Source organism: Adiantum capillus-veneris, chromosome 3 (assembly GCF_014529385.1).
Source record: "Adiantum capillus-veneris isolate H3 chromosome 3, ASM1452938v2, whole genome shotgun sequence".
Lineage (NCBI taxonomy): Eukaryota > Viridiplantae > Streptophyta > Polypodiopsida > Polypodiales > Pteridaceae > Adiantum > Adiantum capillus-veneris.
The window spans coordinates 32,053,264-32,072,782 of NC_140933.1; the positions used below are offsets into that span (position 1 = coordinate 32,053,264).

The 19,519-nt window shown below is 45.1% G+C and overlaps 1 protein-coding gene across 7 annotated transcripts in view; it reads right to left on the minus strand.

Moving 5' to 3' along the window:
* LOC147460703 (FAD-binding protein) overlaps nucleotides 1–18,116 on the minus strand; it is a 113,379-nt gene extending 95,263 nt beyond the window's left edge. For 6 of the 7 annotated variants that reach the window (XM_086499318.1, XM_086499325.1, XM_086499304.1 and 3 more), the window contains exons 1-3: nucleotides 18,012–18,116; nucleotides 17,793–17,853; nucleotides 17,649–17,716 (exon numbers count right to left, since the gene is read on the minus strand). In XM_086499318.1, coding sequence (XP_086355444.1) covers nucleotides 17,649–17,716; nucleotides 17,793–17,853; nucleotides 18,012–18,027 — 145 coding nt within the window. In that variant the 5' untranslated portion in view covers nucleotides 18,028–18,116. The remainder of the gene's footprint in view (nucleotides 1–17,648; nucleotides 17,717–17,792; nucleotides 17,854–18,011) is intronic. The other variant, XM_086499330.1, reaches the window with a different exon arrangement.
* Between the last annotated feature and the right edge of the window lie 1,403 nt (nucleotides 18,117–19,519).

Below are 19,519 nucleotides of genomic sequence, written 5' to 3' on the forward strand. Positions count from 1 at the left end.
AGTTATCCATGTATAGTATTCAACACTATCCTTGGTTCTAATGATGTGTCCTTGAGCTTTGGTCTGTGCTCATGACTAGAATCTAGCTCTTTTTCTTCTTGGTTAGGTGGGATTACTGGTGTAGGTGGGACAGGGATCACACCCTCAGGTTTTCCAACTTGTGGCTCTAGTAAAGCTTGGGCCATTTGAATTATTTTCTTGCCCATTTCAAGCCTGTCCTTTTCTAGTTCCGCATATGGATATGTCGTCCACCTTTGTTCTTGGGTTTGGTTGTTTTTGAGCCGTGTTTCATAGGCTTTTAGGAGGGCGTATAATGGCTCATTAACCTTCTTGACTAACATTGATCCTCCTCAGCTAGCACTTCTCGGTTTCTCATATGTGGATGGTGCGACATCTGCGTAAGAGAAGGTGTAACCATTTTCTCATGTCGTCTTATCTTCTCTTCAATCTTGGGTAAGCTTCTCAGTGAGATATTTCTGCTCTCATTCCCTACGTGCTTTCATCCTAGACTTTCTAGCTTTCCAGTTGTTCCGTTTGCTCTTGGTTTTTGACTAGGTGCATCGGCCTTTAGTTCACTCGTCTCTAGACTCACCTCAAGTTTTGTTTTCTCTGTCTCTGGGTTCTCATCAGCTTCCTTTTGAGCTTGCACTCTCGTAACCACTTGAACTGGTACGACATTTTCACTTTTTGAGCTATTGGGTAGCTGAACGATTCCTGAGACATTCATTGTGATCTTTCTGACTTGGTTTGGATTTTTTAGACAGTTGGAGATCAAGTGAATGACACCACAATCAAGACAATAGGCATTTACTTGTGTGATCTCCGTTTGAGGACGTTGTTTGACCAAGTGTTGTCACAGCTTTTGTGACAATCTATCTCCGGTTGAGGAGCTTCTTCTTGCGATTCCTCTTGGCTGTAAATAGGCTCTGACCTAGCTAAGCCTCTATTCACAATGAGCCACGATGTCCTTTCATCCATCTCATACCTTCTTTGTTCACGTCAAAACGCAGGATGTGGAGGTGGAGGTTGTACTGGCCTCACCACTCCATGTGTTTCTCTCATCTTATGCCGCTTCAAAAGGCAGTACCCACTTTGGTTGTTATAATACATTGTAGCTAGTACTAGCACTTGTTTATTAGATGCTTCCATCATCGGTATGTATCTCATGTCTACAGGCATTCTAGCACCTAGGAATGGAGGTTGGTGTCCTAAGACAAGCTGTGGCCTTGCAATTCCTATTGGACTTGGTGCATTTCCATAGCGTATCTAGGTGGAGTAAGTGCTACTAGAATAGGTTGTACATACCTTTCTCTAGCATATTCCATGCAATAATAACACTCTTCTCTATTATGGTTTGTCCATTTTCTCTCAATTTCGCACCACTTAAGCCCCCTTGGATCAGAATTTACAAGAGGAGCTAACCTCTTGACCATTTTGTCGATAAACTTTTCTTGATCGATAGTTGCCACTTGTTTTGCAATGGACTCACTCATCTGCAATCACTATGCTACGAGGATGTGTCATCCTCTTGACTCTTACAATAGTTTTCTTTATATTTATCAAAATTATCCACCAAATAAAGAGCTTTGATCAATTCATTTAGCTTCAGGCTCCTTATCATGTGCAGATTCTTTTAAAGACCCACATGTATCATTCCCTTGATAAAGATCAGCATTAATTGTGCTTGCGTAGGTAGTTCCGCTCTCGGACAGAATTTGACATATCTCTTGAGCCATAATACCACTTTGCGCATTGTTTCACCCTCTTTTTTTTTTAATCTGTGATTTGCAAGACCGTATTGTGAGCTATGCCTTTCTGCGATAAGTCTTTGATGAATTCCTCAAACAACCGTCTAGAGTCTCAAAATCACATATTTCCACTGAGTCGAACCATGTAGCCATGTCATCTTCCAGAGTCAGTTCAAATCCCGCAAACTGTGTTGCAAAATCCAAAACTTCCTCTACTCTAATTACTCTTCTGAAAACCGTTACGTGATCTCTTGGATCTTTATCTCTGGTGTATTTCTTGTTTACCCATTTTTGGATCTGGGATGGTCTAACTCGCTGATTGTTTACAAGTCTAACCATAGACTCTCCCAATCCTTCTCTCGCTTCAGGCCTTCTACCATGCCTAGGTTCTTCTTCGAAGGGATTGGTGGTTTTGTTGGAGATTGGTCCATTAGGCAGATTCACTTCATGTTTCGTTATCACTCTAAAAGGGAATCCAGGTGGCTCCCTTTTTGGAATTCTCATAGGAGTTCTCGTGTTTGGTGGAGATATGTGTGGTCCTTCATTGACCAAATATCCACCTATGTCTAATGTAGTCCATGGATTTATGCTTTTTCTAGCTCTGTATTCTCATCCATACTTGTGAGAATACATACTTGTCACAACTATAGACTTCCATTGATAGTCGACTCCGTATGTATAGACATATAAGAGCTTGTAATTTAAGAGATCAAGAAGCCCTCATCTTCTTCAATGGAGGAGCCAAGTGTGTGTCCCGTTTACAAAAGAGGAAGCCTCCTTTTATAGGCCAAGAGAGTGATTATTGTGCTGACGACGACGAGACTGCTGTTCTAAGGGGTGAAAACTGAAAATGCTGGTTGATCTGTAAGGCTGAGAACTAACGCTGATGTAAGGGCTGAAAATGCGGTACTATGTCGTGGCGATGACGATAACGATGATGGGACTGTCACAATCAGATTACGTGGCTGCCCCTAGTGTGCCCACCGTTTGACGTGGCTGCCCACTGAACTGCGCAAAATGCTGACGTGGCAGGCTGGTACAGCAGGCCCGGGATTCGCGGCGGAAATTGCGGCGCTTTTCATGGGACGTGGCAGTGCTGGCAGCCTTTGAGCGATGCTTTTGGCTACGCGATCTCAGAAAGAAAGAGGGAGCTTTTGCTACTTTATTTTCTACACAATTGCAAGAGAGGGGGCTCTGCTTTTGGCATCCCACGTAACCTTTAAATAAACGGGCCGGCCTCTCACAACTCAGAGCATCTGGACGCAAAGTCTGAGTATGAGCGCCTGCCGCACTCTTGTACTTTGAACACTGATTAATACAAAAAGAAATACCGAAAGGGGCGCCAGTCTTTGGGGCCAATATCTCTAGGCACGGAACTCCGTCGAGCCAGTGTCGAATAAATTGTGAACTGTGAACTGTTTTTGAAGTGGTTATTTGGTGTTGTCGCGGTAGATTCTTGACTTGGAGTGTCCAAGTCTGTTACAGTCGTATCAGAGCACGGCCGATTTCTCTTCTACGGGAAATCCGATCCCAATTTTTTTTCCGCGGCACCTATGGCTTCAGGCATGGATCAGTCGACTCCCTCTGCATCCGGAGATGCAGGAAGGGATCACAACGAAGATTCAGGCAAGGAGTATGGCTTGCCTCGGCCTACTCAAGCGGTGTGTCGAGAGATGGAGCGTCAACGATTGATCGGCGACGCAACAAAGATGATGCTTAATTTTGCCAAGGACCCAAAAACGGTAAAATATATGAGCAAGACCTCTTTGGAGGAGGTGCACGTGCAGTGGCAGAAAACCACAACACCACCCCCAAAACCCGCTCTCAAGAAACCTCCTGCTCCCAAGAAGTATTCAGAGAAGGAATTAGAAGAGGTGGTTCATGCACAAATTGCTCAGCTTTTTGACGAGAAAAATAAAGTTAAAAAGCACGGCAAAAAGCAGAAGAAAGGCATTGACTTCCCGGGTTATTTGGGTCGTCAGTTGACATTTGAAAAGGCAAAGAAACAGAAGAAGCGTATTCGATTTGAAGGAGTACCCAATTCTTCTTCTTCTTCTGACAGTTCTTCTAGCTCATCTGACTCGAGCGAAGAAGACCGAAAAGGCAAGAAGCAACGCTTCGGAAAGGGCAAGAAAAAGACAAAGAAGTCTAAATCTCGCCCCGTGAGTGACAGTTATACAGAGGACTCGTCTACAGACAGTTCAGACTCTGATGGGAGCAACTTTTATGCAAAGAAGAAGAATTTTTACAAAGCCAACCAGTATGACTTTCTAGAAGACAAAAGCAAGAAAGTCCAAGAGTTTAAGGAAGGTGGACAATCAATTAAATTTGACACTTTTTCTGGTTATAGAGATGCTTCGAAGGCTTTGTCCTTTGTACAGCAGTTTGACATCGCTTTCGCGGGAGGGCGTTACTCAGAGCACTCTAAGATTCGGAGAGCTGCCTCTTACTTTAAGGGGAATGCTCGAACTTGGTGGTCCACGCTTCTATTAAACAAGACTGCGCGAGTTAAATGCTGAAATTCAAGAGTCTTTTGATTTCTTCTTGGCTGACTCGAGAGTATGAACGTGCTATACGAACTGCTTGGAACCATCTTTGGATGACCAAGAAGGACACAGTGGACGCTTATTGCGAGAGATTCTGGAGCTCTTTTCTACCCGCCTCTTCATTTAAGAAGATCTCGTTCAAGGAACAGATTGAGCGGTTTACCTTGGGTCTACCTACAGAGATCCAAGATCACTACGTGGAATAGAAGTCAGCTTCCATTCAGGAGTTGATGAGTCATGCAAAACGGGGTTTTACCATTCACGCTGGCAGTCTGACCTACCCCACCAATGAGATCATGACACAAAGAGCAAAACAGACTTCGACAAATGAAAGTAAAAAGAGAAAGAGCAACCCAGAAAAGAAGGATGCACGACCCAAGCTTACTCCTCAGGAGCGGGCTCGCTACATTAGGGAAGGGAAGTGCTTTGGATGCGGGGAAACTGGACATATCTCCGCGAAGTGCCCTAAAAAGGCACAGAAAGAACAGAACGACAAGGACGGAGAAAGGCTTGAGAGTTCGAGGGCAGCTGAGGAACGTGGAAGAAAAGGCAAGATGAAAACAGGACTGGTTCCAGATTGCGTGGGTACCAATCCTAGCACGGTGGACAAGAGTACAGAACTTTGCCGAGCTTGGGGCAAAGTGAAAGACCAAGAAGCCTTGATCTTCTTTGATGGAGGAGCCAAGGCCAACTTCATTTCACCGGAATTGGCAGCGCGGCTCGAGATCACTCCCGATCTGATGGAACTACTTGCGGAGGTAGTTCTAGCGACACCCGGCAAGGACATAGCCATTACACCTGTCTTTGGCAAGCTTCGGTTGCATTGTCAGGGGTATTTGGGGCATGAGGACTTTTAATAATGCCTTTGGAAGGTTGTGATGTCCTCTTGGGAATTCCCTGGTACCACAAGAACAACGCCGTGGTCGACTATCGGGCGAGGAAAGCGACATTGACTATAGAGAAGGGCAGAACCATTGTACTCGATATAAAACCGAAGGGCGAGTCTGTCTCTATTGTATCGGCTTCGGCCATTTCTAAATCAATGAAATCCAGTCTGTTTGTTTACTCGATCTGTTTGAAAGGGTTGAGTGATGAGGATAGGACAAATATGTCTGAACTTGATAAAGAACGCCAAGATTTTCTCCACTCTCATGCCGATTGCTTCTCAAAAGGCCTGCCAGGCGAGTTACCACCTGCTCATCTTGAAGATCATACCATTGATCTGATACCCGGAAGCACACCACCGAACCGGCCACCTTACCGTGTGAGCCGAGCACAGAACGAAGAGATTATGAACCAAGTGAAAGACCTCTTGGAAAAGGGTCTTGTCCAGCCTAGTACTTCACCGTATTGCTCTCCAGTGTTGTTGGTGTTGAAGAAAGACGGATCTTGGAGAATGTGCATCGATTATAGAGCTCTCAATAAAATCAACATCAAGAATAGATTTCCGATTCTAGGATCGATGATATACTCGACAGATTACAGGGATCCTCGTGCTTTAGGAGGATAAATTTGAAGAGTGGATATCATCAGATCTGAATCGCGTCGGGAGACGTCTACAAGACAATCTTTCGGACGACTTTTGGGTTATTTGAGTTTTTGGTGATGCCTTTTGGCATAACCAATGCTCCTGCGACATTTAACCGGATGATGGACAGGATTTTTCGAGAGTACGGGCTATTTGTTGGCAATTTCTTTGACGATATCATTGTTTTCTCCAAGAATGAGGCAGAACATAGAGCTCATCTGTTTCAGGTCTTTCAGGCATTACGAGATCACAAGTTAGTGATTAATGCAAAGAAAAGTGAATTTTTCCTACCAGAGATACACTTTTTGGGACACATTGTCTCAGCAGCAGGAGTGCAGATGGATCCGGCGAGACTATCCGTGATTGGCCCGATTTGAAGAATGTCCATGAAGTTAGAAGCTTCTTGGGATTGTGTTCGTACTACAGGCGATTCATTCGAAAGTTTGCTTCCCCTTTGCATATCTTGACACAGAAAGGAGTCCCTTTCTCGTGGGGACCCACAAAGGTGACTGCCTTTCAGACTTTGAAAGAGAAATTGTCTGCGGGACCAGTTTTGACTTTGCCGGACTTGCAGAAGTCATTTGAAGTATATTGTGATGCTTGTGGTCGTAGTCTGGGTGTGGTCTTAATGCAAGAAGGCCATGTCATTGCTTATGAGAGCCGATTGTTCTCAAGGCCGGAATTGACAGCATAGATTTATGAAAAAGAGCTTTTGGCGGTTATCGCATGATTGGGCAACTTGAGGATGATGCGTTCAAGACTCAGTTAGTTGCCGTCGTGAATGTCTTTTCGCAGCTGGTGCAGAATCCAAGGTTTATGGAGTTCTTGCAAGCGCCACCAGTGCAACAGCAAAATAGGCAGTCTACGCCGCGTACGGAGATTGTTGATGCTCAAGCCCAGGTATTTCATGCGGCTCAGGAGGAAAGGGAACACTCGCATGTTGTGGAGTCGCGGGCTCCAAAACAGGTTTCTCCTGTGCTTGAACAGGTGGCTAGAGCGCCTATTCCACAGGTTATGCCAGTTCAGCCCGCCACCTTTCAGAGCCAACATGCTGTCTTGAATGGACAGGGAACTAGATACCAGGCTATGCACTCAGTTTTTCCACCACCCACGGTACATCTTGGGTATTCCGGGGGGGATCAGTGTTCCAAAGTATGGCTGGTTATGCACCTGGAAGTCAGCCGTACATGTCAGGAACAGTGTTCAGAGGTATGCAAGGCATCATGCCAAACCCCATGTATGGTAGTATCAGCATGCAGCAGGGTTTTCACAGCAACCATAGCCAATTTGGGGTGCCACAGGGTCATTTTGGCATGGCTGGTTTTTCTGGACAATAGCCAGATATCGCACCTCTAACGCAAAATGTGAATGGCCAAGATGTGCCGATCATGCCTACTACAGTGCCCATGTTGCAGACCATTCCGTATGACAACTTGGGGGCACTAGAGAAGCCGAAGGCTTACAAAGAAGGTGGTGCAGCTGTAAAGTTCAGTACCTTCAGTGGTTTCGAGGATAAGACAAAGGCCCTCATTTTCCTCCAGCAATTTGATACAGCTTATGTGGGAGGGAATTTTACAAAGGCCTCAAGGTCAGGAAAGGTGCCACTTTCTTAAAGGACAATGCGCTCACATGGTGAACGACATTGTTAATGTAAGGACAGGCACCCGCCACTTGGGTTTACTTCAAGCAAATGTTTGCATCTGCTTGGCTGTCAAATGAATTTGAAGCCGACGTCGTGACAGATTGGCACCAACTTGCTTGCTGGAGTACAATAGGAGGTTTTGTAAAGCGTTACTCTCAGTGACCTCCTACAAATTTGTGCCATTGACAGAGCAGATAGAGAAGTACTGTTGTGGGCTGCCTAAAGGGCTTCGCGATTACTGTACAAAGAACAGAGTGGCTACCCTCACTCAGCTTATGGAAGTAGCGAACACTGGTCTTGCCTTGTTGAGAGGAGAGGACAGTGGATTTCCGAGCAACGACAAAGGAGGGCAACAAAAGAAAAATTCAGCGAAGAAACCTTTGTGAAAACGGCTCCTGATGCGTCACAAGGGTCAGAAAAGGCCACCAAAGACGAGGATTCAGTCGGGACTTCTGGAGCGCAGGCAAAGAAACCGAAAAGGAAGCCTTTTGTGCGCAAGTCGCTCGAGGAAAAGAAGGTCCTAATGGCTGAGAACAAATGCTTTATATGCGAGCAGCCTGGTCACTTTGCTATCAATTGTCCACAAAGGAAAAGACCAACTGACTCAGAGGATAAAGAAGACCAGAAAGGCAAGAAGCCTAAACCCACGGCAGGTTTAGTGCCAGACATGGTGGGTAACAGGCCCAGCACAGATGCCACTGAGTTATGCAAGGCATGGGGTAAAGTTAGGGATCAGACGGCACTCATCTTTTTTGATCCAGGTGCCAAAGCCAACTTTATCTCACCAGAATTAGCTATGAAGCTGGGCATCAAAGCTGAAGAGATGGGGTACACAGCAGAGGCAGGGTTTGCATGTCCTGGCCACTCAGAGTGTGTTACTCCCATCATTAGAAAGCTGCGTCTGCATATCCAATCATATGTGGACACAGAAGAGTTCTATATCATGCCGTTGGAAGGATGTGACGCCTTGTTGGGGATCCCGTGGATGTTCGGAGTGCATGGAGTCTTGGATGCCTACAACAAAAAGATCATTGTACAGCATAGGGGCAAAACTCGCATCTTGGATGTAAAGCTTAAAGGAGAGTCAGTCCCTATTGTATCTACTTCTGCTATCACTTCTGTAATAAAGAATCATCTTTCTGTGTACTTGATTTTTGCACGTGATGTCTCAAATAGTGATCAGTCAAATTTATCTGTGTTAGATAAAGAAAGGTCAGAATTTTTGCAAAAGTTTAGTGACTGTTTTTCTGATTCATTACCGCCGCAATTGCCGCCAGAGACCTGAGGACCATCGGATAGATTTGGTGCCAGGGTGTAGGCCACCAAATAGACCTCCCTACAGGGTTAGTGCGGCGCAACAGAAAGAGATTATGGGCTAGGTTGAGGAGTTATTAGAGAAGGGGCTGATTCAACCTAGTTCTTCACCCTTTTGCTCCCCAGTGCTCCTAGTGCAGAAGAAGGATGGCTCATGGCACATGTGTATTGATTACCGTTCGTTGAATAAGAATACCATCAAGAATAGGTTTCCTATTCCTCGAATTGATGATATTCTCGATCGTTTAGAGGATGGTGCAATTTTCAGCAGGATAGACCTTAAGAGTGGGTACCATCAGATTCGTATAAGGCCAGAGGATGTGCACAAGACTGCGTTTAGAACGACATTTGGTCTTTATGAGTTTCTAGTGATGCCGTTTGGGCTAACAAATGCTCCTGCCACGTTCAACAGAATGATGGACCGGATTTTCCGCTCGCATCAACAGTTTGTTGGGACGTACTTCGATGACATGATAGTGTATTCGAAGAATGAAGAGGAGCATAGGTGTCACTTGACCATTGTAGAGCTGCGCAGTCACAAGTTACTTGTCAATCCTGAGAAAAGTGAATTCTTCCTCAAAGAGATCCACTTTCTTGGCCACATAGTCTCAAAGGATGGTGTTAGAATGGATCCCGTAAAGGTCGAAGCTATCAAGACATGGCCAGACTTGAAGACTGTGCACGATGTCAGAATCTTCTTAGGATTGTGTTCCTATTGTAGAAGGTTTATCAAAAATTTTGCAGAGATAGCATCGCCTCTTCACGCTTTGCAAAAGAAAGAGGTCACTTTCAGATGGACCCAAAAAAGAGATTTCAGCTTTTAGTCTCTTAAAGGAAAAGTTGACTTCAGATCCAGTTATTGTTTTGCCAGATCTCAAGAAGTCATTTTTGGTCTAGTGTGACGCGTGTGGCAGTAGCATCGGAGCAGTGCTAATGCAAGATGGACGGGTAGTAGCTTATGAAAGCCGAATTTTGCAAAGGCCAGAGAGGACTATGCAAGTCTATGAAAAAGAGCTCTTGGCCGTGATTCATGCGCTTTCTAGTTGGAGGCACTACCTCTTAGGTGTTGATTTTGTTGTCCAAACAGACAATAAGACCTTGCGATACTTCTTGACACAGTCAAAGATATCCGAAAAGCATATGCGATGGGCAAACATTCTTTCCATGTTCCACTTCCAAATTATGCATATGGAAGGCAAGAAGAATGTTGTGGCTAATGCGTTATCAAGAAAGCCACAAATTTCAGTTGTGTCACTTCCTTATCATCATGAGCTAGCTGACATGAAGGAACAGTATACTGCTGATGAAGATTTTGCAAGGATCTTTGAACAGTTACAAGAGGGGCAACATCACGAGCACTACCTCCTCAGAGATGGTTTTATGATGATGCATGGCAGAAATAAGGATACCATCAAGAACAGGTTTCCTATTCCAAGGATTGATAATATTCTTGACCGTTTAGAGGGTCCCTGTCACTAGGCCATTGCGACATAAGGTCATGGAAGAGAGTCATGTCCCACCGTATGCAAGGCATCGTGGCATTGATGCAACAGTTAAAGCGGTAGAGACATTCTTCTATCGGCCTACCTTGAGGAGAGATGTGGATGCCTTTGTGCGAGCATGCATAGTTTGCCAAAAGGTCAAGTTTGACAGGCAAAAGGCACCAGGGTTGTTACAACCACTGCCGATTCCTGATAAGCCATGGGAAAGCATTGCTATGGACTTTATCTTTGATCTTCCAAGAACGCCAACAGGGAATGATGGTATATGGACCAGTATCTGCAGGTTCAGCAAGCAGACCCATTTTATCCCTGTCAGGAAGAAGATAAAATCTGATTTGATGGCACGCTTGTTCATGTACAATGTGTTTAAGTACCATGGTATGCCACAATCGATTATCAGTGATCGTGATCCTCGCATGACCAGTTTGTTCTGGAGAGGATTGTTTGAGAACATGGGCACTACACTCAAGTTCTCGTCTGCGTTTCATCCACAAACTGATGGACAGTCAGAAGAGGCTAATTCTACTGTCTTAGATCTGCTGAAATGCTATGTGTCAGATAATAAGGGCAAGTGGGAACGGTATTTGCCTATGCTTGAGTATGCATACAATAATACGGTGCATTCGTCTATTGGCAAAGCACCTTTTGAAATTGTTGAAGGCAGCAAAAAGGTTCCTCCCATTCTGCATACAAAGGACAAGATCTTTGAGGCAGATCAATATGTTGAGAACATGGATGTGATGTATAAGAGAATTAAAGTTGCCTTGGAGAAGACTCGGGCAAAGCAAAAAAAGGCTGTTGATCGTCACCGTCGTAGATTGCTGTTATCACCTGGTGATTGGGTTCTATTAAGGTTCGAAAAGGCAAGGATAAAGAAGATGAAGGGCAAGGAACGGCTGTTTCCTAAGCTCAGTATGTGTTACTATGGGCCTTTTCAAGTGCTTGACAAGATCAACGATGTGGCTTACAGGCTGAAATTGCCTGATACATGGAAGATTCATAATGCGTTTCACGTGAGTCTTCTAAGACCCTTCGTGGGTGATGTGCCAGAAGATATGTCAGATGAGGATCAGCCAGAAGTTGAGGAACTTGATGAGATCCTGGTACCTGAGCAAGTTTTGGCATATAAGGACAGAAAAGTTAAAGGACAAGTTGCAAGACGCTATTTGGTGAAGTTCAAGAACTATCCGTCTATGGATGCAAAGTGGATGGAACAGCATGAACTGTCAGAGTCACCAAATGTATTGCAGATTTGCCTTGAAGCCTTTGGGTTACAGCCTACTTATGCCCCAACCCAACGTGTGCAAAGGAGGGGTAATGATAGAGCTAGTACATCAAATGTACATATGAATTCAGTGTAATAGATGGAAATGACAAAAGTATGAAGGTCTCATTAAGTCGTTTGTATCTATGTGTTATGACCTTTCTTGCGGATACATGCGATGATAAAAGAGTGTTGATAGCACAAGATCATCAGTGGCGTGTATTTATGGTATGCAATCGAGGACGTTTGCGATTTCAAGAGGGGGGTATGTCACGGGGACGTGGCAACTGTTAACTATGTCACGAGGACGTGGCAACTGCTAACTTTAGTTGTTGGTTTCTTTCCAATGGGTTTTGTTTTATTTTTGAGACCCTCTTCTTTTAGTAGCAAACGGTCGGACATTGTATGGCCAATGTGAACGGTAGTTTCACCCGCAGATGGATAGTGGTCGGCACTGGAATTCGTATGGTAAGAGGATGTCCAAGCTCAGAGCAAGATCATATAGGTCCCCCCGTCGCACTTAGCAAGTTGGTGGATACTAGGAAGTGAACTTAATAAAGGCCTAAAGTCAAGGTGTGACTACCAATAGGAAGTATCCGATAGTTGGGCCACATTGCACTTTTGGATACGGTCCCAATGAGGATAGATGGTCAGATGACCACAGGGAGCCCAGCGGAATCATTTCCTAAAATTTAGGGAACTGCTATTTTGGGCCACGAAATGTGGTCGCGTCATTACCTCCGGTATGACTAGGGGAACACTTTACAACTCTGCCGTGAAGTCAACTGGGCAACCGGTCGGGAGATTTTTAGGCGGCAACCCCGAAACGAGAAATGGCTTGTAAACGCGCCAAGTGACACATTTTTGTGCACTTTCCTCATGCAAGAAGAAGTGGCACTGAATTTGATGCTGGGAGAGGCCTCATTTGCAAACTGTCACAGGTTCAAAGCTATGGAGTGCTTCCTTTCCCCCTTATGTACAGTGCGGTGCCAGGAGTGATGCCCTGCACGCTATGCACTGCTCTCTCTCTCCCCTATGAGCAGTATGTTATGCCCCTCTAGTGGGTTTTTAATTTGACCAATGTACAGTTATGTGGGTTCATGCGCGATTGCCGAGGCAAGAGCCTCTTGTACTGGATTAGCTAGCGGCTAATCCCCCGCAGGAACAGGTGAATTCGGAGAGGTTTCACGTCAGAAATCTCGTCCGATCCAAAGGGCAAGTAGCCCTACAGGTGTGGGAGCTCGAGGTCTTGCTACAGATGAAACCGGCACACGAAACGGAGCCCAAAACAGGGAATTACAGCCAGCTGTGTATTTTTGCAAGTTTAGGGCTTCAGCCCTAAACGGACCCTAATACCCCCGGGAGGTTTGGGGACGTGAGGGGACCGCTGTACAGGTGAACTGGCGCATTTTCGGGGCAGAAAACAGAGAATTCAGCAGTTATGCTGCCGAAATCGGGCCAGAACAGGTGTTTCTTAGCCTAGATTGTGCGGGGCAGCTTGTAGGAGATCACAGGTTATATTCCCTCTATTAAAGAATAAAGAAGTACCAAAAGGGGCGCCAATTTTGGGGCCTACAGGTTGTCGGCGTCTGCTCGGAGCATTCTAGCTTCCGAGCCGTGTGTGTACTTAGGTGTTAATCCCCATTACAGGTTACCTTTGCAAAGTACTATGTGTGTGTCTAAAGTAAAGAATTTCGCGTGAAAGCCAACGCCTACCGCCCTACGGGCCGGTTTCACAAGGGTTCAGTCAATCCAGTCAGTCTAGATTTAGAAGTGATCTGGCACTTTCGTGAGTCTATTCGTAGACCGTGCATGCCCAGTCACTTAGTGTAGATGCATATCCTCTGGTTGCACACAGCATGATCATAAGCATTCCCATCAGAATACATCAGAATCCTTCAGGGAAATTTTCCAGTGTATTTAGCCTATTTTACCTATTTTTGACATTTTTCACTTATTATTTTTAAGTGACTTTTGTTGGAAAGTAGGTAGGGCAAATTGAGTAAGTTTGTATATAAGCAAACCAAAGCTAGCACTAAATGGAAGAAGAGGCAACAGGAGCTAAGCTCAACAGGCAACTTCTCAAGCAAGAACCTTGGTGGTTTCCCCTCCAAGCAAGATCCCATCCTTGGCATTTTTCATCAAGGTGATCCTCGCCATACACCCCCCCAGCACTTGGCGTTTCCATCTCCCTCATCGCCAGCAGACCACAGGCTTAGCGTTTTTTATCCCAGAGCTTCACCGCAAGTAACCCTCAGCCCTAGCATTAGTAAAAGCCAGATCGCCCTCCCTTCTGGCCTAGCATTTTCAGCAGATAAGACCTCAGACATGCAGCGTTTTTCAGAAGTGAAGCAACTGCAAATTCAGCCCTAAAAGAGTAGCAGATTCAGCCCAAAGAACATCATTTTTCAGCCCTACAGTAGATGCAGATTTTCAGCCCTAAAGACCAGCAAAATCAGCGTTTTCCATAGCGTTTTCGGCACCAGCAGATTTCAGCCCATAGCGTTTTGGGACAGCATATAAAAGATTGCAGATTTCAGCCCTTAGGTCGGTGTCGTCGTCTCCGTCATCGTCGACATAGCCTAAACTTGCATCAGTCACATGCATTCAATTATTACCAGTTTGTGCAATCATAAGTAGACCACTCTCGCCGACGAGAGTGGGGCCTTCGGAGGAGGGTTTTACGTCTCTGGAGTCGTATTTCTCTTCTCTCTCTATCTCTCAGTCTCATACACTTTCACGCACAGTGTCCATTCACTTTGTTTGTGATCATTGCACTCTCTCATTAAGAACGGAAGGCTCTCCCTTCCATAAGAACAAAAAGGAACCTTGAGCACAGTTCGGAGCACTCATCTTGAGCAAAGTTCATTCATTCGTTCCGCTGCACCTTACAACTACGCTCATTGGGATTTGATCATGCGACTCTAATTCTCACGGAAAGGCCTATGGGATATTCAGGACGGCTCGGAGCCCCGTCCCACAAGGGATCCCAACAAGTACACCCACCTTCAAGATGACGAATATCTCAAAACGTGTGTCGATTGGGATACGGCTAATGCGAAGGCAATGTCGCCATTGCAGAATCTCTTACAAAGGACATTTCTCCAACCATTCAGACTTTGAAGACTGCCAACGATATGTGGTTAAAGCTTGTTGGAATGTTTGATCGAGATTCTACGATGCGAGCAGTCATCCTTCTTAGACAGTTATTTGCCATCCAGTTTCCACGAGAAAGTTCCATGCAATCATTTCTTATGAAGGCTAAAGTTATTCATGATCAACTATCAGCTATGAAAAGTGCACTGACGAGTACTCGGTTAGCTGCTTTGGTTTTCACGAAGTTGCCCGAGGCATATGAAACGGTGGCTAGGACACTCCGGCTACAAATCACGAAGGAAAAGCTTGAATTTGATGATCTCGGCTTTTTTCTCATTAAGGAGCAAGCCGTGTTGATAACTCAAGGCAAAATTCAGATTCCTGAGACAAGTTGGGAAGCACATGCTCTTCAGATTCCAGAAAGAAGACCAAGAACCGTTGTTACAATTGTGGAAAGCATGGTCATTTGGCTAAGGATTGCAGATCCAAAAGCAAAGATAGAGATTCTACAATGGACCAAGGTAAAAGCAAGCATCAGGAGGAAAGCAGTGATAGTGACTCAGGGAAGGACAACAAAGAGGCTACTGGTGTAGTGGAGTCTACACTGGCACGGACTCCCGCCTTCTAGTTACATGGAGATTTGTGTTGCCATCAGCTTCAGCCAGAGAGAGGCTTGTGAGTGGCAAAGAGAGGCAAGAAGTGCTCCGTATAATTAATTTAGACCCTTGTGTTGGAGTTCAAGTTATCGGTGTTTGAACCCGTGGGTCGAAGTTCAAGACACATGCATCTAGCATGGAACCAATCAGACGTATCTAAAACACTATAGATGAGTGCACCAATCCATTGTTGTTGGTCGGATCATGGACAGGATGTGTTCCATAGTTCATTATCCTGGAGTATTATCTATGGACGCAATGAGTTCACAATTCACGAATAGGGATTCTTGGACGTAGTGCGGTCTACAATTCAAATTTTCTGAAGGATGACATGGCATGACCTGAAGAATGGACCCCAGAAAAGAGGGGTCCAAACCCTAGTGAAAGAGGTAGCTAAAGTTTTACCAAACTTACACGGCTTGCCGAGTGGCCTATTTTTAAAGTCAGTTTCCATCAACTTATGGGGACCATGCCGTGAGACAGGGCCTCGGGACACTAGACATAAAAACCAGAGAAAACAGAGCAAGCCACTCACACACTCAAGCCTTGCATAAAGGCATGTTGATGTGGCAGTTGTACAACCAATCGCAAATCACATTGATGACATGGTAGCGTACACACGCTCACGTTTAACACTAATGATATGGCAGACCGTATGGATTTCCACAAAACATGCTGACTACTAGTAGCGCTAGCTTTTGGAGCCAAATGCTTTTGGACTTGTAGCTTTTATGTACTGCTTTTAGGCCAAGGGCCTTTATAAGAATTGCCAAGGCGTCTTTCCCTACAGATTAGCTTCAAAGCACTGTTGAGACATTGGCACCAGTCTTTGGAGCCAATCTCTCTGGGCACAGAACTCCATTATGCCGTGTTGTCTCCCTCTCAATTTTGTTCAGTTTTTTCAGTTTTCTCATGTGTTGCATTAGATCTTCGGCTTGGAGTGTCCAAGTCTATTACACCTGTCGTCCTCGTCAAGCATGCCTTAGACTTTGTTCTTTTGCGAGATTTGAACCTTGCCTTCGACGTCACAATTCCGAGGTAAACGGGTTGCCAAATTCCTTGAGAACTTAGTATGTGCCGAGGCTGGTGGTAGCATAACCAAGGTGTATCTGGTAGTAGACGTAGTATTGGGGTGTCCATGGTAGCTTCTTCATCGATTTAGTCTTCCTACATATGTCCGCTATGAGCTACAGAGAGGGTGTTAAGAGTTATAGCATCTCAAGTGAATAGCCCGATGTGATTCCAATATTTATTTGGCTTTAGGTATTTATTTCACTTGTTTGTCAAAGTCTTGGGTAAGGGGGGTACTTAAGGACCCCCAGGCTAGTATATAAGCACCACCTTGTCCCCATTGTATAATCACTAAGTCATTGCCCAGTTGATTGGTTCGGCGCTCTCTCTCTCTCTCTCTCTCTCTCTCTCTCTCTCTCTCTCTCTCTCTCTCTCTCTCTCTCTCTCTCTCTCTCTCTCTCTCTCTCTCTCTCTCTCTACACTTCCTCATCGTCGACTTTGACACTCTTCACGCTTCACTTCCAGTCGAGCCACCATCTCTGATGAGAAAAAGTTTGCCTTGGCTCCGTTGTTGAAGAAAACCAAAGTCTCCTTATCCCGTACTTTGCCCCACCCTCTTTAGAGCTCAGTACTCGTAATCTTGATCCCCTAGAGTCTTCATAAAATCAAAAACCAGTCTTCATAAAATCAAAGATCAATCTTGCCTTTGCCTTTCCCTTCTTCGCTTGGTGCTCCTGAGTTGCCTTGGATGTCTCTACTTGTCCACTAGATTTTTCTCCTTCTTCAAACACTTTGCTACAATATGAACAATCTCACCACACTATCCCCTAGGCTCTATGGACAAGGCTTGGCTTTAAAGATGTAGGAGCATATCAACGTGGCACGTGACAATGACAATGAATGTGGAGAACTATTTAAACCTCTCAGAGCACTGAGGGTGCTTGGACAGAGCAAACAATGTCATGCCAACCAAGCATCCTAAAGAGGTCGCAAGCACCGTCTTTATCTACAAATATATTTTGAAACATTGTCCAAAGTCTTCAACAATATAAACCACATACCAAATGTTCGTACATATACTATGCTTGGTGTTTGCACACGATACAAAGGCACCCATTTTATTTGCTAGACCTCACCCAAAGAATTCATAATATAATACCCAGAGTCACAACATTGGAAGCTTTGACTCCAACTTGGAGACACGTTCATTGGCATGATGTGTTGGACTTTACTCTTTACACATAAGAAATCCAGCATTGGCAAGGAAGCGATTATTGAGTAGCATCACGGTGAGGAACCACCATGTTTCATATGGAATTGAAAAGGTAATTAGGAGTCTACCCAGTTCTTGTTGGTAACCCATAACAAAGTTGGAGCTTGAACGATGCATCTCTTCCAACTGCAAGACCCTAGGAGGACAAATAGTAAATGATGAGAGCTCCAATTGCTACTACTGGGAAGAGAAGGCTTCACCAGATAGCGTGCCTGAGCATAAATTCATTGAAGCAGGAGATTGCCTCCTTAACATTGGGCAAGCCTTGAAACACTGCAAAAATTCCCAAGGCCAAATTTATTCTCATTTTAGAGCAGATATATGAAAAGCTTGAACAATAAATTCACATCAGAATTACTGTAAACAATAAGATACATGCAATAGCAGGTTCTCCTCTCTCTCTCTCTCTCTCTCTCTCTCTCTCAGCTTACACGAAAGCTCGGACATTTTTTCCCGACGAGGAGAGAGAGCCGCACGGCGTGTCACATGAAGAGCTAGCTATAAATATGTAGTCAAGTGTATTAGCACAACTAGAAGCATTAGATTAGACTAAAAAATATACTTCTACACGAATAAGAGCTCGAACTCGAGTCGCTAGTAGGGATAAATTCAAAAAACGGTGTATTAGTGTGAAAAAGAAAGGGGAAGGGCTTACGGGCAAGAAAAAAGGGAAGGGAATCATCTAAACTACCATAGTATGGCGGAAGGGGGAGGCCTTTATAGTTGTCGAAATGTGCGACATGAAGGCTAAACTCTAAGACTGTAAGAAGCCCCTATGCACGCGATAAAGAGGGAGAGAGAAAGAAAGAGAGGTTGTCGAAGGCGGCCGGCCGTTCTAGTGTAGAAAAAGGAAGGGTAGGCCACATGGAGGCCATCTACCTCTTTTTCTATTTTCTTCTCTCTCTCTCTCTCTCTCTCTCTCTCTCTCTCTCTCTCTCTCTCTCTCATATTCAGCCTGTGTCGGGGAGGTTGCTCACCTCTCGCTCTCTTCTCTCTCTCTCTCTCTCTCTCTCTCTCTCTCTCTCTGCTTGCTATTCCAACGGCTTCTTGGCCCTCCTCTCGTGCCTTTGCAAGAGAGAATTCTCTCTCTCTCTCTCTCTCTCTCTCTCTCTCTCTCTCTCTCTCTCTCTCTCTCTCTCTCTCTCTCTCTCTCTCTCTCTCTCTCTCTATCTATCTATCTATCTATCTATCTTGCAACTGTGCTGATATGATAGAGTTCGTGATTGAATGTAGGTGGGGAGTTAACGCAAGAGAAGGCTATGTAGGTGGGGAGCTGAGTCGTTGACGCAAGATGGGGAGCGAATCACGGGATGTTGAGAAGGAGGAGGGCCCCAATCGCTTGGCGAGAGCGAGGGGGATGGGAGGTGTTGCACAGACAGAGGGGCTAAGCTAAGGGGAGTGTGAGGAAATGGCAATGGAGTATTGAAGGCGAAGGCGAGGGAAACGTGAGCACCAAGGGAATCTTTCAAGCATCCGGCAACTAATGCGATTTTATTAAAGCCTTGCCAGTAGATAAACATTAAAAGAAAATCATTATCATCAAATTCCACAAATCTTTGCACTCCGGCTCTATTACTAAGGCTCTATTATGGTCGTACGTATCTTGCTCCCCTTCAAACACTATCCTTAGCCTTGCTACGAGACCTTTGTGCCATAGCCCACATCGGGGACAATTACGGAGCGAGCTTTGGAGCGATCTTTTTTTTATATATAATCCCACCACCACTACCTCCCATTGCCACCCCTTAGCAACCATCACCACCGCCACCCTAGCCCACCATTGGTGGTTAGTGGTGATAGCTTACTACCACCATGTGCCACCCCTACTCCTACCACCACCGCCCATTGCCGCCCCTCCCTCCAGTGGAGTAGCCAAGGACCTCCTCTCTCTCTCTCTCTCTCTCTCTCTCTCTCTCTCTCTCTCTCTCTCTCTCTCTCT